At 43.8% G+C, this 24,328-nt stretch overlaps 2 protein-coding genes across 2 annotated transcripts in view; one reads left to right on the forward strand and one right to left on the reverse strand.

Annotated features, from left to right (window-relative positions):
* LOC126484616 (facilitated trehalose transporter Tret1-2 homolog) overlaps positions 1-5,700 on the reverse strand; it is a 402,424-nt gene extending 396,724 nt beyond the window's left edge. The window contains exon 1 of the mRNA XM_050108201.1: positions 5,576-5,700. Within this exon, the coding sequence (XP_049964158.1) occupies positions 5,576-5,599 (24 nt within the window). The 5' untranslated portion in view covers positions 5,600-5,700. The remainder of the gene's footprint in view (positions 1-5,575) is intronic.
* Positions 1-24,328, forward strand: part of LOC126484617 (mediator of RNA polymerase II transcription subunit 20) — a 602,543-nt gene that overhangs the window by 423,739 nt on the left and 154,476 nt on the right. The gene's annotated exons all lie outside the window — the stretch shown is intronic.

Here is a 24,328-nt window from a genome sequence, read left to right on the forward strand (position 1 = left end):
AAAGAAGTGATTTCTGGGAAATATCAGAATAAGACTACCGACGAAGAGCAGGAAAAGAAACTGGCTTTGCTGCTATTCTGTGGCTCTGTGTCGGGAAAGATAAGCCACCTGTTGAGAAGACACAAGATCAAATCAATCTTCAGGCCTCTAACGAAAATCCGTCAATTACTGAGACCAGTTAAAGACGCAGTAGGTCTCAGAACACCTGGAGTCTACGAAATACCTTGTGAGTGTAGCCAGAAGTACATCGGACAAATAGTGCGCACAGTGGAACAACGCAGGAAAGAACGTGAGAGGTATTATCGCCTACACTATCGAGAGAAATCTGCGTTAGCTGAGCATGCGTTAGAAAACGGTCACCACATAAAATTTGACGATACGTCTGTCGTGGCTCGCAGTAACGGCTTCTGGGACAGTTTAATAAAGGAAGCTCTTGAAATAAAAATTACCGCAAACACCCTGAATAGAGACGGTGGCTTGCAGCTCAGCGCTGCGTGGGATCCAGCGATCGCGCGGTTGAAGAGGGCACATCGAACGTCGACTCAAAACATGCCCATATATGGCAATGTCACGGGCACCATTGACGTCACAGCGGGCAGCTAGCGTATATAAGGGCGAATCAACAGGCCACTGGTAGTCATTCCACTTGACAATGGCCAAGGAGTGCTTGGCCGAAAGCTCGCGTAGTTTTAAGCAATTGACGCGGTTGGAAACCCGAGAACATTTTATTCAGTATAAAAGCTGTAGCACAAAAAGGAAAAATTTAGTTAAGCAACTGGTAACGCATAGAGTACCTCTACACTTGCATTAGGCGGCACATTGATACACATGGCAGAAGGTACTTACCATTATACTACATACCCAGAGTATGTGATCACCTTCAAGAATCCGTTTCCTCGATAGAACGGAATATGATGTCAATACATGAGAAGCGTAGCTCGTGACACTGCGCTGTCCTTTTTAAAGAAAAAGGGACAGAAAAGGGGTAGATCATTTAATTTAGACGTAGGCTGTCAGTTTCATTTCCCTTCTTGTTGACGCAAATGGGAGCAGGTAGAGCGCCAGGAGTAATGAGTGCGCTGGCATTTGGCAGTGTCTGCAGGAGACCCGCCCAGCTGATCTTGTCCGAGGTCGGCGCCCGGCACCTGGCGCGGCGCGCTCAGCTGTTTGCTGCTGCGCCGAGCGTCCCGCAAGTAGCCCGCCGCACCTTCCGAGGTATTTTTGCTTCCCGTCGCCCGACCGCAGGTCCGCCAACCCTCAGAAGCCCGCTTAGCGACGCCGGCGGCCCGAGTTGAACGGTTCCCACCAAGGTCGGCGCGAAACTTAAATTTGGCAACTGACCCGCCCACATCGTAACCCGGCGGCGGGCCGGGGGCGTCTCCGCAGGGTGCCCCGCAAGTTCTGACCGGCGCAGGCTGTTTCACAACTGAAGCGTACACAAAGAGCGAACACCACTACAGTCAAACCATCTGTTTTACTTCAATAGTTGAGGTCCGTCTCGACCTACTGACCCAGTATGCAGAAGGATCCTCTCTAGTATTTTTAGTTTTCCGGTTAGTATCAGAATGGGACGCTGACAGACAGCCTGGGCAGCTATCAAGCTTCTGATAATGAGTTTTCGTATCTCTTCGTCGTTTGAAGTGCAAATATCTCTTCTTTGTCGTTACATTTTCAAAAGTATAGCGTATCTTTCGATTGGCACCGACCGAATATGACACGCTGTAATCATGTAAGAACGCCTCTTTGTTACTTAAATGTTGCCGGCCGCGGTGGCCGTGCGGTTCTGGCGCTGCTGTCCGGAACCGCGGGACTGCTACGGTCGCAGGTTCGAATCCTGCCTCGGGCATGGGTGTGTGAGATGTCCTTAGGTTGGTTAGGTTTAAGTAGTTCTAAGTTCTAGGGGACTTATGACCTAAGATGTTGAGTCCCATAGTGCTCAGAGCCATTTGAACCATTTTGAACTTAAATGTTGAAAAACTCAATGCAATTCTCAGGACAATCTTGTGCAATGTGCACGGTTTATTTTGGCTGTTGTTGTTTATTTAACGTTCAGGAATGTGCGACTCTTAATTTCACACTTTTTCTACATACTGGCGTAGGTTAACATAAACTTCTACAGGAGTATGTTGAAGAATTCATATAGTGATGGTATAACGAAACAGAAGCATAATTTTCACAATACATTCAATATTTATTTGAATACATGGTGTAGAAGATACTGTGTATGGGTTAGTCAAACGAAGTTAGCGGAAAATATAGAATTTACAAAAAGATATACATAGTCGTACAGTTCATGAACGCAACTGTTGGGCGTGACGACTAATTAACATTGTAGACTAGTTATCTCCTGAGTATTGTTTACTAACAGACAATTACGTTTTATATCTATGATGTTTATACATAGTTACTTGCGACAACTATACCAAAAACGAATATCTAATACTTGCTCAGGCTAGCCTAGTATCCATCTCTAATGGCCTAAATGTCGACGGGTTGTTAAACTGTGACTGTCGTACTTTGTACTCCGCAGTGCATTTCATTTGTTGTCATGGAGATTTATTTGAGGCCGAAATCTGGAATAAAGGATAACCCGGACATTGGTTCAGCATGTGAAGAAATATCAGGTGTTTGATGCGCGTATCATAACACAGTTTCTAAATGATACAACAGAGAAAAAGAGCGGAAAATGTGTCTGTCTGGCAGTTGTAAATAATGTTTCTGGGTAAATGAGCTGAATTACGAGCATAAAATAACAAGGCAAAATTTTTCAATATAAACTACAAAAATTTTGAAAAGCTATCGGATCAATATCAAAACAAAATAGTAATATCATCTGTTACTGTATCACACTGTAAGAAATGGACGTCTGTGACAGATTTATAATTATTATTTTTCTGCTAAAAACACATTGTTCCAGTTGCATTCTGGCCGCAACAACAGCGTAACGTATTCAAGTCAGAAATGCATCTGGAACGTCATGCAACAGGATGAGATTGCTGAACATCGAAAATAATGCATCAAAACCGCTGGCCATCAAAACAACCACACATCTGCCTGTCTTTAATCTCTGAAATAAGTTTCTGTCTACGCCGGGGGCAATTGCGAAACAGGATGACAATGCTCTCGTTTTGTACGACAGTGAATGATCCGCGACACACGTGGTCCTCTGTGAGTCAGTGCAGTGATACGGGCCCCCTGGTCGTTGACTCTGCAGGGAGTCAGTGCCAACGTGTGTGTGTGTGTGTGTGTGTGTGTGTGTGTGTGTGTGTGTGTGTGTGTGTGTGTGTGTGCGCGCGCTCTTGGCTGGGCTTCAGCGACCAAAGAGGCGCGCGGCAGAGTTGATGGCGTTCTCAGCTGTGGATGCAGCTATACAAACAATAGAAATCGTCTTTCTGTGGAGAATGAGTTCCGAGAATAATCATCCACAAATTGGATTCCTCAAAGCAGAAATAACTGCCTGTTATTATCCGCTGTTAATTTTTGTTTTCATCGTCGAGAGAGATGGTTGCAATTCGCAGAGTAGGCGGAAATTTGCGGCCATCGCTTCAGACATTGTTGTTGAGGAAAAACGTGATAAATTTCACATATACCGTCCAATATCTCTTGCACACCTGATATTATATAACACGTACATCGTGAATAGGTTGAGGCACTGTCTGACTTCCAAAACAATGAGTTTGACACTCATATTCGTTTTTGCTATCGTTGTCGCAAGTAACTATGTATAAAGATCATAGATATAAAACGTAACTGTCTGTTAGTAAACAATACTCAAGAGATAGCAAATCTACAATGTAAACTAGTTGTCACGCCCAACAGTTGCGTTCATCAACTGTACGACTGTGTATATCTTTCGTTTGATTAACCCTTACACAGTGTCTGTTACATCATTATGCATATAAATATTGAATGTATTGTGAAAATTATGCTTCTCTTTCATTATACCATCACTATGTGCATTCTTCAACAGACTCCTGCAGAAGTTTTGTTAACCTACGCCAGTATGTATAAAAAGTGTGAAATTAGGAATCGTACATTACTGCACGTTAAATAAACCACAACAATCCAAATGAACCGAGCAGATTTTACAAGATTGTCCTCGTATAGATTCGATGTTCAGCCAAATAGAAACTACTACTTTTGCTATTTGCTTAACATACCTGAAAGTAAACAACGTCCTTTAGATGTGATAACGAACTTTTAAATTGATATTTAGACGTCGTATTTGATATTGTTACTTGTGTAATATTATCGATGAGAACATGTGACAGACATTGATGTCGAAGTGTTAGTAAGGGCAGAATTTTCATACTATTAGTTTGCAGAAATATCTATTTTATGTTCATGCCCCATAGGCCTGATACACGATGGAGGCAAGAGCGTTATTGCACTATCTGTATCAAATACAACTACTTTAAATTTGGGTTACTAGTTTTCCCGAAAACTACGGTGCATATCTTCCAGAGAATCTCATTTAACTTCCCTGAACATACCTCTGTACTCGCTGTATCAACCTGTTGTGCATCCTAGACACTTGGCTAATACTGCTTTGCTAAGCACTCCCAAACGCCTTAGAGCAATAATCAAAAGAAGGTCTCACTAGAGTCGTCTATGCGGTTTCTTTAACAGATGTAGCGCAGATTTTCGGAATCTAATTCCCCTTCCCCCCACCACTGATTTCACGTCTTCATTTCACGTCGTACCTCTCCGTAGCAATACCGCAAGAGTTGTGACGAAGTCGAGAAGATTACCACGATTGTTTTAATGAATCTGCCGGGTTCTTCCTTTTGTTCGTGCGCACTACCTTGCATTAATTCACATTGGCAGAGAACACCAACTGGAAATATTATATTGAGGTTAAAGCTGACTTTTTGTCCATGTTTGCTTTCAAATAAATATGTTTTGTGAAAGGTTTGACCCTTGAGAAAACATAATTTTCATCTTTTTCACCCAAACATGTTTCGTTGAAGTTACGGCATCAAAGGGTTCATTTCATTTTCTTAATAGCATATACCGATGCTAATATGGTAGGCAGACGGCTACGTGAGCATCAGTATGTGTTGTTAAGAAAATGAAACGAACCCTCTGATGATTGTGAAACTTTTCCGAAACAAATGGGGGTGAAAAAGGAGAAATTTGTGTTTGCTCAAGGCAGGAGCCTGTTCGTAAACATATTTATAGAAATGCTGTCCTCTCTGATGATCGATGTTCTGCTTGAAAACATATATGACGTACGATTAGTTCGTGTTTCTTTCCACGCTCGGTAAGACTCGGATGTCATCGTTTCCAAGAGTTTCTCAAATGGTTCAAATGGCTCTAAGCGCTATGGGACTTAACATCTGAGGTCATCAGTCCCCTAGACTTAGAACTATATAAACCTAACTAACCTAAAGACACCACAGACAGCCCTGCCCGAGGATTCGAACCTGCGACCGTAGCAGCAGCGCGGTTCCGGACTGAAGCGCTTAGAACCGCTCGGGCACAGCGGCCGGCTCGAAGAGTGAGCACGTTGGTGTTGCACACTGCAGACTCCACTACTGTAGCTCGCCGCCGCCGCTTCTTCAGTGCGGCTTACCTTGTACAGCTGTTCGCGCGCCATGGCGCTGGTGGGCGCACCGCCGGCAGCTGCGCTGCGTGCGCCCTCGGCGGCAGCTGCTGCTGGCTGGTCGAGGCCCGCGTTCGTCGCGCGTGGCGGCCGGCGCGGCACTGTGCTGGCCAGAGCAGCTGGCAGCGGGCGCGTGCCCGCCGTTTCTTACCTGCTGCCCTCCACACCAGCGCACACCCCCTCCACCGAGCTCGGCACTCACTATAGAACGCGCCAGCCACGCGCTGGAGAGGGGCGTGTGTGTCTTCCGTCTGTCCCGGCCCCTGGCTTCCAGGCTCCACTGCGCGGCAAGCTCGCCATGCCGCCGCCGGACGTCCGCCGGCATTTAAACTTCCTCAGCCCTGGGGGCGAGTTCGTCTCGTGGAGGTGTGCCAACTTGTGCCGTGGAGCGCCAGCGACCGAGACTGCGGCTGACATCTGTTTACTTGCCGATCAGCTCTCCTCTGACGATGTGCCACGTTGTGCCACAAACTCCTCTTCTCCCCAGTTCTATTCAATACCTCCTCCTTAGTTATGTGATCTACCCATCTAATCTTCAGCATTCTTCTGTAGCACCACATTTCGAAAGTTTCTATTCTATTCTTGTCTAAACTATTTATCGTCCATGTTTCACTTCCATACATGGCTACACTCCATACAAATACTTTCAGAAACGACTTCCTGACACTTAAATCTATACTCAATGTTAACAAATTTCTCTTCTTCAGAAACGCTTTCCTTGCCATTGCCAGTCTACATTTTATATCCTCTCTACTTCACCATCATCAGTTATTTTGCTCCCCAAATAGCAAAACTCCTTTACTACTTTAAGTGTCTCATTTCCGAATCTAATTCCCGCAGCATCACCCGACTTAATTCGACTACATTCCATTATCCTCGTTTTGCTTTTATTGATGTTCATCTTATACCCTCCTTTCAAGACACTGTCCATTCCGTTCAACTGCTCTTCCAAGTCCTTTGCTGTCTCTGACAGAATTACAATGCCATCGGCGAACCTCAAAGATTTTATTTCTTCTCCATGGATTTTAATACTTACTCCGAACTTTCCTTTCGTTTCCTTTACTGCTTGCTCAATATACAGATTGAATAGCATCGGGGATAGGCTACAACCATGTCTCACTCCCTTCCCAACCATGCTTCCCTTTCATGTCCCTCGACTCTTATAACTGCCATCTGGTTTCTGTACAAATTGTTAATAGCCTTTCGCTCCCTGTATTTTACCCCTGCCACCTTTAGAATTTGAAAGAGAGTATTCCAGTCAACATTGTCAAAAGCTTTCTCTAAGTCTACAAATGCTAGAAACGTAGGTTTACCTTTCCTTAATCTTTCTTCTAAGATAAGTCACGTGTTCCAACATTTCTACGGAATCCAAACTGATCTTCCCCGAGGTCGGCTTCTACCAGTTATTCCATTCGTCTGTAAAGAATTATTAAATTAGGAACAAATAATGTATCTAGGTAAAAAATTACACTGTATTTGGGTGTTATGATCGACGAAAGGTTTTCTTTTAGAGAACACATACGGATGACTTCCCATAAGGCAGAAAAATTATTACAGAAACTGGCTAGAATCAGTACATTAGAATGTCGAATACCATTAAGATACATGAGAGTCTACCACTGTCCGATTTTCGAATCCATCATATGTTTCGCAACCAGCACATGGGCTCATAAACTGAGCCTTGCGGTAAACAAGACTATTGTTCGCCGAAGGCAGAGAGGAGTGCTGCTTAGATGGTCAGGCGCCTTCAAAACTACATCACTGGATGCCCCGTCTGTGGTCCTGGGTGTTTTTCCTATCGACATAACTATTAAATACCGTGCCACAGCATACTGGTTAAAGAATGGCAGTAGAGATCGGGTAAGAGTTGTAACAGGAAGAGACATTCAAGACAAATTACATTTAAAAAAATGGCGCCTAGATACTTGACAGAGGGACTGGAATACGAGTGATAAGGGCCGTAGGGTCCACGACTTTTTCCCGAACATCCAGAGAGTCTTCAAATGAAATACATAGATCCGAGTCGAGGAATGGTACACTTGTTGACCGGTCATGGGCCTTACCCAGCACACCTTCACCGTATGAATATGTACACACGATAATTTCTTGTGTGTTACACTCACATATACGACAATCAGAATTGAGACAGTTTAATATTTACAACTTCATAAGGGACCCAGATAAATGGACAGAATTAAATAACAGAGCAGACAAAATCTCTAGACAATTATAAGTGGAGTTCAATAGAGGGAGATTATGGAAACACAGAGAGGACGGAGATCTTCAACTTATGATAGCAGGACTGAGGAACTTGATGATCATATTACTGATAATGATACAGACAAAGAATTGGATAATATAACTGATTCACACTTATAACATTTTGTTGTAGAACTTGGTATAAAGTTACGTAACAAATGTAAATTAAATGTGACAATGTGTAGTAGTATAAAATGCTGAATATGAATCAGAAGAGTAGGTTTTGGATATAGAATAGGGTAGAAAATTGCTGGTGAGAGGGCCATAGGTCGATTATATCATTCCGAGCCCTGCCCCTCACATCAGCATCACAACTTAAAAAAAAAAAGTTATATTATTGTAACAAGATCACAGATGTTGGGTATGGATACACAATATGAGAATTAGTATTTAGTATGAGGCCAAGAGTGGTAAGGCTCGAGGAATGTCCCGAGGTTTTCCTCTCATGGCCTTGTTGGTGAAGGGATATTTAGTAAATATCATTCTTTCTTTTGTATTTTTTTGGTATAACATATATTCTTCAGATTATAATAACTACAGATTCTTTTTGTATTATTATTAAAAATTACAAGTATGTCTGTTTGTATTTTCTTTTTCTTTGCTAGTTATCAAATGCTGCTCAGTAGTTGACCAATACTGCGTGACACTGTATTTGGTCCGCCTCCACGGGGCGGGACACGGGCAACGCACATCAGTAACTCAAGTTGATATATGCATTAGATCAGTATGTGTAGCTTTGATGGGTCTATGTTCATTACTATGTGGATTTTCACTTGTTCTTGATCTTGAGTTACTGATGTGACGGCTAAGAGACCAATTGCAGTATTACAGCCCGCTTTTTCATACGGACAGCGGGCCTATTTGGGAATCAGCAAGTGAAAAAAAAAGTCCAATTATGGGGCCAAAGGCACCTTCTCATGTCACAAAGTACCGGGTGGTTATAATTAAACTTTCCCTATTCATCACGTTATAACACAGAAACTAAATTCCGTACGAGGACCAAACTTGGTAGCATCAGTGCCAAGGACATGGGGAAGAGAAATAGTGCAGGATCAATTCCAATGAAACACTTTTAATGTGCATCATTCCATTACGTGCCGGTACCATTACTGCTACAAAAGTGGCTCGAAATGGCACCCATCAGTGTCCAGAAGAATCTGAAAGCGCAGGATTGCAGTCTGCACAGCAGAACGAAGCATGTCCGTAGATATGCTGCCTACCTGTCTTGGTGTGCTGCGCTTCAGATCAGCACATGTGTGAATATTCGCCTGGTAAACCCTGTCCTTCAGGTAGCCCCACAATCAGAAATCACAAGAAGTGAGACCAGGTGATCGTGCCGGCCAACTGTGTTTCGGAGAAGCAGGTGAACTGCAGCAGCGATGTGCGGTGGGTCCCCATCTTTCATGGAAACTGTTGAGTTCAATGCGTCTCTCAACCCGTAGGACGGGTATGACATGCTGGCGAAGCATATCGCAGTTACGCTAGCCAGTCACACTGCACGTCTTTGGTCCATGAGCTCCAATCTGTTAAAAAATGGACCAATGATCAACGTAGGCGTGACGCCACACCATACGGTGACACGTTCACCATACAGACAAACCTCATTCACAGTGACTGGAGGAGAAGAAGATCCCCACACCCGTCAAAGAAAAATGAGCTTCGTCTGTCTACAGGATCCAGAGCCAGCCCTCGTCAACTTCAATCCTTGCGAGAAGTGGAGAGCGAAGTCAACACGTCGTCGTGCATCCTGTGGTGCAAGCTGCTGTACGATATGGATCTTTTACGGATACCATTTGAGAATGGTTCGAAGCACCTTGGTACAGTGGACTACGGGATGTTCAACTGTCGTGACACAGCACGCGCACTGCCTGACGATCCTGAATTGCGCGCAGTGTTGCCTGCCATGGAAACAGGGATTTCATCAACCACCTGAGGTGCAACCGGTCGTCGGCCTCTTCCCGGAGGGACGCCCAGTTCTCCAGTCGATTCGAACTTCTTTATCATTCCCAGAACAGCAGGTGGACAAAGAGGACCCGTCCGTAATATTTCAGACGGTGATATTCTGGAAATGCAGCATTACTATTGTTTTGATAATAGAGCTTTACCAGTAATGCCCGATTGTCCAAGCTCATGTTGACACGTCAACAAGCGCACTGCGACTGGTCAGGTGTGTTTGACTATGAATCACGAAGACTGATCACGGTACCTGGTGGCCATAGTTGGAACTGGTCGGTGGCGCTGTGACGCATGGAAATCATGCAACCCATTCTGTGGACGTTATTGCTACTAAGTTTGGTACTCATACGGTAATTAGAATCCGTGATATAACATGTTAAGTAGGGAAAATATAATTAATACCACCCAGTATACAAATGCAGGAAATCATACCTAAGGCGTAAAACCATGATACCTGGGCCGGCCGGAGTGGCCGAGCGGTTCTAGGCGCCACAGTCTGGAACCGCGCGACCGCTACCGTCGCAGGTTCGAATCCCGCCTCGGGCATGGATGTGTGTGATGTCCTTAGGTTAGTTAGCTTTAAGTAGTTCTGACTTCTAGGGGACTGATGACCTCAGAAGTTAAGTCCCAGAGTGCTCAGAGCCATTTGAACCATGACACCTGGTGGTTATAATTATAGAGTAGCTTCTCACGAAGGTCCAATGTGGGCTGTAATTATAGTATGGCAGCGAAACTTCGTGGATTTGTTAATGCGTTAATTGAAGGGAAACACGGACAAAATTTTAGCTTTAACCTCAATATCATATTTCCAGTTTCACTCACCACGTACAAATCTGGCGCTGTACAACTTCTCGTCGACGTATCTGGCGCTCATACTGAACAGACTTTTACATGGCAGTTAGTAGTAACACCAGCATTATGTCTTTGTCACTTGTTTGACCTTTTCCGCTCACGTCCCGTCCCTAGGCCATTACATGCGGAAACATTATTACGTCTTTCTTGCATTCACAGCGCCAGATTTGCACCTGAGTAGTCGAAATTGAAACTATTTTATTTCCAGCGTAAATAGGTTCCGCATTAACGGATTAGAATATCTACCTAGTAACGCTGCCATACGACAATTGCAGTCTACACTGGACTTCTGAGAATAGCCGTACATTAATTATAACCTCTCGGTATTTCGAAACGGCTGAATAAAAGGAAATATTAAAAAGAGGAATTCAGTAATGGGATGCGTGTAGGTATTCTCTCTGTAAGTTTAAGAGTTCGTGTATAAAACTACACCTCTTTTAAACGATGATTATGCGGAAATGAGCATGAACGTAGTACCAGTTCTGACATTCAAACTGCCTGACTACAAATTTAGCAAGAATAATGATAAAAGAATTTTGTACATTTTAAATATAAAAGAAGACTGGTTTGAACAGCTCAGGCATTGTCGTATGGTTGAGGCTGTAGTTGTCTTCCTCATACCTTAGAAGCAAATTTGCCAGCCAGTGACGGGGTGGTTTCCACAACGTAATGTGGACGCCTGTCTACGATGCAACTTTGAATTTTTCAAATAATTTCCACTGGTGAGGGTGGCGATAGTGTCAGAGTAAATCATAGCACCGACAGAGGCTCGACCTCCGGACCTTTGGATTTATAGTCTGGCTCTTGCCCAACCCAGCCACCAAGCCATACATCATGTTGTTAAACACTTACTGAGCGGAGACGAGTTGGGTAAGAAAAATCGAAATCCTCTACTCAAACACGAAAGCGTGTAAGCCCACGCGCGAGTGCAGAAGCATTCGGGGGAATGCTGTTAAAATCCCGATTCGGTCATCACTTTTCTAGTTCTTTGTGACTTTCTTAAATAGCTTCACGTGAAAACCGGTACGGTTGTTTTGTGAAGACCACAGCCGATTTCCTGGTCCATCCTTTTCCACTCCGAGCTCTTGTCCGCTGCCTCTAAAGTTTTTTGTTGTCAGTGGGACATTGAACGCTTAATCTCCCTCTTTCTTATCTCGTCGTTTTATTTTAGACCGAGATATTGTCACGCACCGAGGACAGTTCGACAAGATTTTCAGGCAGCTACATGCAGTGCGGCAAACACGAGAGGTTTGTACTTCGTAAAACTCCCTATGTTCTCACATCCATCTCAAAATGCTTGTAACAAAGTGGCGATGTATGTTCACTAGAAAAGAACCTACAGAAAACTGTACACATTATTACAGGAGTGGGACAGTCTGTGATGAAATTCGTGGTCTACTTCGGGCTAAATAGAGAAAGAGGGTACCTACAGTAACCTCAAGCGTTGTCTTCGTCTCTCTCTCTCTCTCTCTCTCTCTCTCTCTCTCTCTCCCCCTCCTTCCCTCCCTCCCTACCCCACGCCCCCCTCTCTCTCCCCTCTCCCCCTCCCCCCCCCCTCTCTCTCTCTCTCTCTCTCTCTGTGTGTGTGTGTGTGTGTGTGTGTGTGTGTGTGTGTGTGTTTCGGTAGAGGAACGTGGCGCAATTTCAGAGGGGCTTGGAGCGACCTTGTGGTGTGTGCCGCAGGGGCAGTCCAGGTGCAATAAGCGCAACCCTCGGCGCAAAGCCGGCTGTGCGGAGGGTAAAGGCGTCAAAGAGCTATTCAGCACGCCACGCTACCCCACGCCGGGGCTGCCCCTGTGCAGAGAGGCAAACTGGCCGCAATGCGCGACGCCCTACCCCAAGCTGTGATAGCGGGTCACAGACATCCACCCATCGTCGGGTAGGCCTTCCCGCTTTCTGATACAGAATACTGTGGACTCTGACGGGACGAAATTACCCCGGCCCACCTCCGAAGGAGCAAGGAAGGTCAGGCAGGGGCTTAACGTCCCGTCGAGTGCAGGGTTACTAAAGACGAAGCCCATACTCGGATGCAGCACCGTTTGAGAAAGAAATCGGAACTGCCCTTTAAAAATGCACTACCCCGTATTGGCCTTTCCCTTGGCCAGTGGTTGTCTGGGGGTTCTACAACCTAATGTGGACCCCTAGCTACGACGCAACTTCGAATTCCTCAACGCCTTGAACTACCGTGTATAATGATTTCGCTCCTGATTAACCGGTACTAATTTTTATCACACAAGGTACCTCATCGTGACCTTAGAAACACATAATGAATTGAGCAGTTTTATTAATTACTATTCCCAGACAGTACATGCTGCAAAATAAATAAATAAATTGTAACTTGGAAGGTTGAGCGATTTAAGGAAACCATGGAAAACATAAATCTGAAGATCTGGACGGTATTTTAACCGCATTCCTCCCGAATACGAGTCCAGCATCTTACCGCTGCTTCACCTGGATCGATAACCACGTCCAAATACTTAACTGGCGTAATATTCGTTGTTTCATATTCCAGCATGAGGACTCTCCAGTACATGGCGCCTAAAGCGTTCATATCACTGTACGCCACAGTTTGACACTGTGTGTTTCATATCTTGGGAAGAATATAACAGTATTCCTAAGAGGAAACTTCTGTTTTTATTTCAGCTGAGGACTAGGCTAGTGAGTTCAAGCCTTAAGAATACTGTGTATTGTCTTACTTCAGTCTAATGGCTTAAGTTGCAATTGTTAGCGTGTTACACAGTGTTTAGTCTTTTAGTCCACCGATCAATCAGCCACTACTTTATGCTGTACTGTTATAAAAAATTTAAGTACGCCTATGGCAGCGAAATTTTGTGAGCAAGCGCAAAGAACTTGGAAGATGAGTGAAACGGAATGGATAGCGCCTTGAAAATGGGTTATACTTTGATCATCAACATGAGTAAAACAAATGTAATTGGTGGAATTTAAATTAAACTAACAGAAAAACTTAGCGTTACCTGCGTATTCATTTTGCCACTTTTATATTAGAAATGAAAACGAAAAATGAACTGTGTTTGTATTGTAACAACGAAAAGAGTTCCTTTCCATATATTCGTGGAAACACCTTTGAAATTATGCATAACGTATAAATGTGTAAGTACAGGATTCCGGACAGTTTCTGTAAGCTGGACGCAGCTGCTTCGCGTGTTTACAACCCGATTTTCTAAACGTGTCTATGGAATCGCCTCTTCATAGCTCTGTAGGCGGCTGTTTACGCCTGCAACCGTTTGCGCTTCGCAGTTAAAAGCTATCGAAGCGCTGCCATATGCCAGGGATTTGCTTAAATTGACTCGACTGTGGGAGTTTCTCGGTAGTAAAGAATAAAAGTGTTAGAACTTTATGCATGATGCTGCATTTTTCACTCATCTCAGTGTTTATGACGTATCTTTTGAACTATATGGCGTACAAAGATATATTTGTGTAGGTGCATTCAGTTAGTAGCGAAGAAATAATAATGAATTTAAACAACATTCATGATGCGGAAGTTTTCAAGCACATCAGTGTTTATTATATAATATCTCCTGAGCTTTTTGTTATACAGTGATGTAATTTTGAGGTGCATTCAGCGGCATATGTGAATACAGCCAGCAAAATGTGTTGCAAATAGCGTTAGTAGCAAAGAAGTAATAAATTTAAATGTAATGCACAGTGCGACCGTTTTTTCACGCACCTCATTGTTTATGATTTTGCCTTAGGTGATACTGAGGAAATAAGAGTGGTTATGAGACAATGGAACAATTTAAAAATGCAGACAAGGAACAGCAAGGAAAACAAAAAGGAGCAATACGTTAACTTATAAATTTAAGACAGCTAATATTTGCGTTTAGTATAGCCTTATGTGAAAGAGAATCGTGAACGGTAAAAAGTAAATACAAGGGTAGAATAGAAATTTTTAAAATGTGGCGCAGAAGAATGCTGAAGATTGTATGGGCACATTAGATAACTAATAAAGAGCTTCCGGAATAAATTCCCTCTATGCTGCGGAGAGTGAGCTCGTTTTAAACTTTCTGGCAGATTTAAACTATCTGCCGGGCTAGGACCTTTGCCTTTCGCGCACAAGTGGTTTACCGATTAACGTATTATCCAAGCACAGCTCACGAGCCGCATTCACAGCTTTACTTCCGCCAGTACCTCATCTCCTACCTTCCAAACTTCACCCACATTTTCCCGCATACCATGAAGAGTTACGTGCCGAATCTAGGACAAAACTAATTTATGGCACAAGCTGACAAAAGGAATTGGTTGATGGGACATATCCTTAGGAATCAAGATAGTCAGTTTCATAATGATTGGAAATGTGTTTCTCTGGTTTGATAAGGGAGGCATGACGAGGGCTGGGGGAAGACGAAGGCGTCACTATAGTTCGTGGCTTCAAGTAAGTAAGTATACAGAGACGAAGAGATTTGCACAAGACAGACTAGCACGAAGAACTAGATCAAACTGACCTTCAGACTGAAATCCACAAAAAACAACCCTGCTCTACATCCGTTACAGTGAGCTGCCTATTGGGGTCAAAGTTTGAGATCTGATAACAGGGTTTTAGTGCCCTTACCACCCCCTTGCACCCTGTATCTCCCTCCCCTTCTCTCTCCCTCCCTCCTTCCCTTTCTCTCCCTCCCTCCCCCCTTTCCCTCCCTCTCTCTCTCTCTCTCTCTCTCTCTCTCTCTCTCTCTCTCTCTCTCGATATAAATTACTGGCAACTGTAAACTTGTTGTTTCTTTCGATACATATAACTAGTTTTTTTTCTACGAATCTATGACTTACTACAGTTTGAAAGCAGACTACTTTACAAATATTGTTCGAGGATGTATAATTTGCATTACAATATCTGTAGAAGGCGCAAGTAATTTGTGACACAACGTTCTTCACTCAGAGAAGAAAGGTAAGGCCGACTCGGCCAAGTCATTTAGTCCCATAAACAATTCAGTGGCGTCATCTCATGAAATTCATGCTGGCATAATGAACTCACCCTGGTACGTAATATTCCGAGGAGTGTTGCATTGCGGGCATACTTTCTTAAGATTAACATACTCTATTTTCAGGAAGGGCGACAATTTCAAGTTTCGTGTATGACAGTGATCCGTCACTAAGGAATGTGTCGTCCAAAAGAACTGAAAGTTTCACGTTATTTCATAGTGTATTCCATAGGCATATACGCTGAAAAATTTATCTTCAGTCTAAAAAAAATTACGCGGTTGCTTCATTTTCATGCGATTATTTAGATTCTGATTAAAATTGACCTAATCTCAACTACATCTGACATTGAAAACAGCCTAGCGTTTGGCCGAGCGGTTCTAGGCGCTACAGTCTGGAATCGCGCGACCGCTACGGCCGCAGGTTCGAATCCTGCTTCGTGCATGGATGTGTGTGATGTCCTTAGGTTAGTTAGGTTTAAGTATTCTAAGTCTAGGGGATTGATGACCTCAGATGTTAAGTCCCATAGTGCTCAGAGCCATTTGAATCTAGCGAAATACAACTTCAGGGGAAAAAAAAATTACAACGCACGACGAAGTAATTATCCGAATGGGACGGAAATCAGTAGAAGTGACTGAAATGTGCAGAGAAAGAAATCGTTACATTTTCAGAAAAACTGGGTGATTTATGCAATAGAAAGATCTTCAGAAATTGAGGAAGTCAATAACCCGGTGGTCTACCTCTGGCCCTTATGGAAGCAGTTATTCGGCTTGGCATTGACTGATGAAGTTGTTGGATGTCCTCTTGAGGGATGTCGTCTTCAATTCTGCCCAACTGGCACATTAGATCTTCAAAATCCGGATTTGGTTGGAGGGCCCATAATGCTCCAGCATTCTCAATTAGGGGATCTGGCGACCTTCCTGGTCAAGGTAAGGTATGGCAAGCATGAAGACGAATAGTAGAAGCTCTCGCCGTGTTGAGCGGGCATTATCTTGTTGAAATATAAGTCCTGGATGGCTTCACATGAAGGGCAACAAAACAAGACATAGAATATAGTCGACGTATCACTGTGCAATAAGGGTGCCGCAGATGACAACCAGCACCCCCGACCATCATTCCTGGTTGCCGGGCGATATGGCGGCCTACAGTCTGGTTAGTATTCCACCGCTGTTCGCTGATCATCGGGGCTGAATTCGAAGCGGAATTCATCGCTGAAGACGATTCTACTCCAGCCAACGAGGTTCCAGGCCGAGTGTGCCCGACACCACTGTAAGCCGGCTTGTTGGTGTACAGAGATCAAAGGCTGTCGGCGCAAAGGGCACTGTGAGCTCAACCCACTTTTCTTTCGGTGAGGCGCAATGAATTCGGGGCTCTGAGTGCTTCCCTGACGATTGCTCGGTCCTCACGTTCTGCCGTCTCTGTAGATTGACCGCTTCCTTATTGACGGTGTGTCCTGCCGTGGTTCACCATTTCCTTCCAACACCGTCGTATAGAGGAATCGCTCCTATTCAAATGCCGAGGGATTCACCAGTCACTCCAACTGGCGTCTTTCAGCCCAACTACACGTCCTCTCTCAAATGCGAACATCTGCGTATGTTGATCACGCGCCTGTATGAGAGGCGTAGTTGCTGTCCAACTGAGTACATGGAACGACATTCGCAAAGAGTTTATGCTTTGTGATGTCCCCTCTCTACTATCCTTGTCAGGTGCGCTGCGAAACTGCGCTGCAGCGTTACGCATTCATCCATCGGCCGCCCGAGTTTACAATTTTGCATTTTCCGTGGATGCGTGTATGAAACTCAGTTTGTGATCCATTCGCATAACTCCCTCGTGGTGAGTCGTTCTTTTCTTTTTTGCCTTAGAGTGTATATTTACGACCAGTGGAAGCTTTTACTCATATTTACAGCTGTCGCTTAGGACATTATGAACAAATTAATATGCCTTTTATTCTTATTCGTTGTAAGTTTATTATACTTGTCTCGTCCTCTGTTCTTAAGCAACTGTAAAGCGTCATTTTTTGTGCACTACTACAGTCAGTTACAGATTAGTGAGAAGGCGTCAATGAATGAAAGCAGTCAAGTAGCTGCATTATTTCTTGACTTACGGAAAGCATTTGACTCAGTAGCATAACGCTTATTTTTCTTTAAAAAAAGAATAAGCGTTGATATGCTACTGAGTCAAATGCTTTTCGTAAGTCAAAAAATACTGCAGCTACCTGACTGCCTTTTTTTAAAGGATCATCTGGGGTATCAAACGGAATTTGTGAGTAGATTGAGTCTTTCTGTGCAGGGAGGAGACGGCATACTATCTTCGATGGAGTCATAGACATATGTAGAAGTAGAATGAAATTTTCACTCTGTGGTGTAATGTGGGCATTGATATGAAACATCCTGGCAGATTAAAACTCTGTGCCAGACCGCAAATCGAACTCAGGAGCTTTGCCATTCGCAGGTTTTGAGCCGTGCTTTGGTACCTTAGTCGGTAGAGCACTTGCCCGCGGAAGTCAAAGGTCTTGAGTTCGAGTCTCGGTCTGGCTCACAGTTTTAAGCTGCCAGGAAGTTTTATGTAGAAGTAGCTTTAAACGCGTCCTAGGGAAGTGTGTTGGTGTCCTTTCCGTTAATGCTGTTTATTAATGGCCTGACAGACAATATTAATAGTAACCACGTACTTTCTGTAGATGATATGATGAGTTATCGATAGTGAAGTGTAGTTTTGAACAGAAAAAGAACTTATACAGATATTCAGTGCAAAATCTTGATAATATTTCAAAGTGAAGCAAAGACTGGTAACTTGCTGTAAATATTCAGAAATGTAAAATTGAGTATTTCACAAAACCGAAGAAAGTAGTAAAGGATGTGGAACAGAAAACATTTTCAATTAAATAAAAGAAAACTGTGTACATTTATCAGTATTAACGTGACGTGTGTTTTTGTGTGTGTGTGTGTGTGTGTGTGTGTGTGTGTGTGTGTGTGTGTATGTATGTATGTATGTGTGTATGTGAGTGCGAGTGCGCGCGCGCACGCATGTCTGTGATAACACAATACGTCCTCGTGCGTTTTAACATCATTATGATACATATAAAAAAATTTAAAAAATGGCTAGTGTGTATCGCAACTATTTTCGTGAAATCGTCACTCGTATACTGTGTGTTGACAGCAAATACAATTTTTTTAACATGGTTGTCGGACTCAATACAAGTCCAATTTTGGGTCCTTGCCTGGAAGAGAAGAGAATCGAAATGTTTGAGATCTGGTGTTACATAAAGATGCTGCAAATTTGATTGATAAAATGTGAAAAAAGTATTTTCTCCTCGGAATCGAAGAGGAAAGAAACATTTCGCAAACACTAACTAGGAGGAGGAGGATGGTGGTAGAACCTGTCGTAAAAGACACCAGTGAATAACTTGCATGGAACTAAAGGGAGCCGTAAAGGGTAAATACTATTTGGAAGATCGAGATTGGAATATACAGCAAAAATTGTTCAAATGGCTCTGAGCACTATGCGACTCAACTGCTGAGGTCATTAGTCCCCTAGAACTTAGAACTAGTTAAACCTAACTAACCTAAGGACATCACAAACATCCATGCCCGAGGCAGGATTCGAACCTGCGACCGTAGCGGTCTTGCGGTTCCAGACTGCAGCGCCTTTAACCGCACGGCCACTTCGGCCGGCGGAATATAAAGAACAAATAATTGAGGGCATTGGGTGCAAGAGTTAATCCGGGATGAAGAAGTTGGCAGGCCGCATGTCCTCGTGCTCGTGCGCGCATCAACCAGTCAGAAGAGTGATGGAGTAAAATAATAAAACTCCTATGGAGCTCTTGAAGTCTAAAATCGTGGGTTCAGTTTGCACGTACGGTGGTCAAGACACGCAGCCGCCGTGTTAAAAATTAGACTGTAATGTCTCGCCATATTACCAAAATCCAGAGCCTTCGTTTCTACACAGCCGGATCTTTAGCCCCTTGGAGGCTGCACCTCACGGAAGAGTGACAGAGTGCGCCTCGTAATCCACGGCGTCCATAAATCAGCGCGCTGAGACGCAGACATCGACGGCGCGTCGGCGCGGCAGGTAATCTTTATTAAGGGCGCACCAGCTGCGGGCGGAGCGATATTTCGTTGCGGCGGCAGCAGCGTATGTGAAGCCCGAGACGAATGGCCCGGCCCATGGCTGGGTCGAGGGGCTGCCACCTAGGTCTAGCCACCGGCAGACGGATGGCGGCGGCGGGTGAAGCGGCACGGCTACTGCTTTGGGCGGTCAACTTTCTATGTCCCGCCTACTGTCCGGTGGTCTTCCATTTTTTTCCCTTATGAGCTGGAAGATTTACTGTCGGCAAAAAAAAAGGCCACTGGACCGAGGGAATGAGCACGTGTCTGCGTAGTTCTTCGCAGCGGACTTCGTTGGTAACAGCGTTTCGCTTACTAACAAGGAGAGGGTCTGATATGTGGATCATCGATATTGCTCAAGTTTTGCAGGCACGTTCTATATTGAAAATGAAGATACACGTGTTTCAGCTTTTTGCTAGGCTCTCCCTAGTTTCTGAAAAAAAAATTGAGATCAAAGATGATGACGGAAAATCGTATTTTTAATACTGGTGGAAGGTGGTCTAAAAACAAACATGTTTTATTAATGTAACATGTGGTCCAACGTTACTACTGTTAGAGTTACAATTTTTTTTGTACTTTTATACTATACCTTGTGTATCAGTCATTCAGTGAGTGCAGCAGAGTGAGGTCGGCGGTCGAGCAGTCAAGGCATTGGACTTCCAAACCGCTGGTTCTTGTTCGATTCTCGGTTGTGGCTTTCTTTTTCACTCGATATTTTTTTGGGAGTACCTGATAATACTAATGCCTGCCGGCCGGGGTGGCCGAGCGGTTCTAGGCGCTACAGTCTGTAACCGCGCGACCGCTACGGTCGCAGGTTCGAATCCTGCCTCGGCCATGGGTGTGTGTGATGTCCTTAGGTTAGTTAGCTTTAAGTAGCTCTAAGTTCTAGGGGACTGATGACCTCAGAAGTTAAGTCCCACAGTGCTCAGAGCCATTTGAACCATTTTTACTAATGCCTCTCTTTCCTCTTTTTTTTTTTTTTTTTTTTTTAAGTAAAACGTCGGAAGGTATGATTTATAATCAAATGAGTATATACCGTATATAGTGCACTGACATTTATTTTCTTCGTGGTATGTGTCACGCTGGATAGGACTTTCGTAGATGACGACGCTCAACCGTGAAAAGAATTCGACTGAAATGTACTACTCTTTGTCGATCGTGTGACGTTTACTTCTTCCGACAGATAAAGAATTTCATCGTACTACTTCAAAATCATGCGACATCCTAGCAGAGCAGAGGACTGCAAGATGGCGTGGATACTACCAAATTCATGTGTTTGTCCGTAATCAGTTGGTACGCGTGCAAATCGAAATCTAATAGACGTGTTTTTATCAACGTGAATCAGATATGTTCTCCTCCACAGTATATTGGAGAATGTGTCAAGATTCCGATCGTATGTTGCGCATAGTGTGAGAAGTATTTGTGTCTCACAAGCTGCGACATTGTCGCGAATAAAATGGTGACCCGTATGTACAGTAAGTTTCCTTTAATTTACGTCTATGGTCACAAACTTTTTGTTAACAGATTACCAGTTTCGATCTATAATGACCACCATCAGATCTTTTCTGCAAAAACAAAGTCCTAATGTACTGCAGCCATAGTGCCATCGTCAAATGTTAATTGCAAAATCAGCGCCAGCATCGTCAAATATATATAAATAACATCATATGCACGAGTCATGTTGTCAGTAGCACTATGGCTGCAGTACATTTTATAAAACGGATCTGATGATGGTCATTATAGACCGAAAGCGGTAATCTGTTAACAAAACGTTTGTGACCATAGACGTAAATTAAAGGAAACCTAAAGTATTTATGTTTCTCCTGTTTCTAGAACAGTTTCACGCCAGTGATTGGGAGAACGGTCGCTAATGGTCGATGTGTTAGGATTACGCAGTAATATACTTCAGGTGTATTTTTGAACTATCATGATCAAAATAACTGTTAGTACATTGTAATATATTTGATTATTAATCATACCTCTCGGTGCTTTGCTTTTTTAAAAAAAAAGCCGAGAAAAGTATTCCGGTTACCAGAGTATTATCAGATACACTGAAAAAATATCGAATGAAAATAAGCCACGACCAAGAACGGAACAGGGACCAGCGGTTTGGCAGTTAAATGCCTTGACCGCTCGATCTCAATCTCTCTCTGCTAGACACACTGAATTGCGGGTGCTACAGCATGAAAATACAAAAAGTTAATAACTCGAGCATTATTAACGTTGGATCCCACATTATATTAATAAAAATCTTTGTTTTTAGACGATGTTGCGATGTATAGCATTGAAAATACAATTCTCCGTTATGAAATCTGACCTCGATTTTTTCAAAAACTAGAGTGTGTCTAGGAAAAAGCCAAAACACCGGTATCTTTATTTTCGAGATAGAATGTCCTTACAAAAATTTGATCAAAATTGGTGACTCACATGTCAGACTCTCCCCTTGTTAAGTGTCGTGTATTTGATAAGTAAAACTGTGGCCTAGTGACGCAAACTCATCACCTGCAGGCGGCGGATGTTCAGTACACAGTGCGAAAGGCTCGGGAAATTTTATTCGCCTGTACCTTACTAGCTTCCGTTACCGTGAGGAAGAAACCGGTTTCTCGAAAACAGCGGGCGTAGCTGTGTCTTTCTTCTTTTGTGCAGTCTGTTTTTGTATTCAACGCAAAGGAGGTCGTTAACGGGGGCTCTGTGAAAGACCGATCGTTCGCGGAATGCCTTCTGGAGAAGCCAATTAAGAGGAGACTGTGGGTCGCTCGGATGTTGTTGGTCTCTGCCCGCGTTCCATGACGGCAGAGATATGTGCCGAGACTGAGTGCAAGAAACAACTCATCTTCGCTCTACACTGCAGGACAAGTCCAGTTTTAGAACCGAATCATTAAGTACTTTGAGTTTTAGCGCTTCTTCCCTTTTCATAATCTTCGGAAAATTATGAAACTAGACGCTCGACTTCCAGAATTTAGGAATGTATACATTATGGTAGACTTTAAACGGGGTCATTTTCTGCACTGGATTCAGTCTTTGCACAGATTCGTTAGTGTACCGAGCTGACACAGCGTGCTAGTTGTACATTGATGGTTAATTTTGGCCTCTCGAGTTAAAAAACTGTCAAGAGTTTGTCCACAAAAATTGTCGATCTTACGGAATGCGTCAGCTGCGGCTGATCCTCTCCACGAGGTCATGTACGGCTTTCAACAGGAAAGCATTTATGTGGAGCAACCAAACTTCGGATGTTTATCATTATTTAATGAGAACTTGCGGTCTAATGTGACACATATGGAATGTATTTAGGTCATGCTTCTTTGTATTTTCCAGGAATAAATAGTTCAACCATTATGATGCGACAAAGATGGGTGTTTTTGAAATGTTGCTTATTTCTGTAAGAATTTAAAAGTCTGGCAAAAACGGACTGCCGGCCGCTGTGGCCGAGCGGTTCTAGGCGCTTCAGTCCGGAGCCGCACTGCTGTTACGGTCGCAGGTTCGAATCCTGCCTCGGGCATGAATGTGTGTGATGTCCTTAGGTTAGTTAGGTTTAAGTAGTTCTAAGTCTAAGGGGCTGATGACCTCAGATCTTAAGTCCGATAGTGCTTAGAGCCATTTTTTGAAAAACGGACTGTTCTCTGTACAACTTTTATTATTAGCAGAAACGTGTGGCTGGAGGCTCTGTGAACGATCTGAGGAGAAAGAAAGAGAGCCGCGCCTTTCATAGCGCAGCATCAAAATAAGAAGTACAACGTCAGATACAGTGCGAAATACACGAGGGATCAGTTCTTAAGTTTTATGTTGTAATTGCAATAGTGCATGGGAAATTACTAAAAATTTATCAAAATGTTACTACGTTCAACCAGTCCAGTTACATGAATCGCTCTTATCTGATGCCCTATTTGATCAAAACCTATTAGTGGACATTAATATGAGGTGTGTCCACCCTTCGCATTTATGATGGCTTAAATTCTGCTGGGGACTCTTTCAATGAGGTGTCAAGCCGGCCGGAGTGGCCATGCGGTTCTAGGCGCTACAGTTGGGAACCGAGCGGCCGCTACGGTCGCAGGTTCGAATCCTGCCTCGGGCATGGATGTGTGTGATGTCCTTAGGTTAGTTAGGTTTAATTAGTTCTAAGTTCTAGGCGACTGATGACCTCAGAAGTTAAGTCGCATAGTGCTCAGAGCCATTTGAACCATTTTTTTTGAGGTGTCAAAATATCTGTGGAGGAATGGCAGCCGATTCTTCCTCAAGAGCCGTAACCAGATGAGGTAACGATGGTGGACGCTGCGTTGCGGAGCGAAGTCGACTTTCTAACTCATCCCAAAGGTGTTCCGTTGCGCTCAGGTTGAGAGCCTGGTCAGGCCAGTCCGCCTGAGGAATGTAACTGTCGACAAACCGTTGCCTCAATGATGCTGTTTTATACGACGTGGTGGATTGTCATCTTGATACAGACGATCATTTCCTCTAAACTGTTCCTCTACTGTATGCTGTGCACTGTGTTCACACCCTTCCTCATTTGGAATTTTCTTAAGCGCAATGAGGGGACCACACCCTAGAAACGAAAAACCTCCCCGTACCGTAATACCACGTCCTCACTATTTGTACTACACATGACAGAAGGGAACGTTCTCCAGGT

The sequence above is a fragment of the Schistocerca serialis genome, chromosome 6 (assembly GCF_023864345.2).
Source record: "Schistocerca serialis cubense isolate TAMUIC-IGC-003099 chromosome 6, iqSchSeri2.2, whole genome shotgun sequence".
NCBI classification, from domain to species: Eukaryota; Metazoa; Arthropoda; class Insecta; order Orthoptera; family Acrididae; genus Schistocerca; species Schistocerca serialis.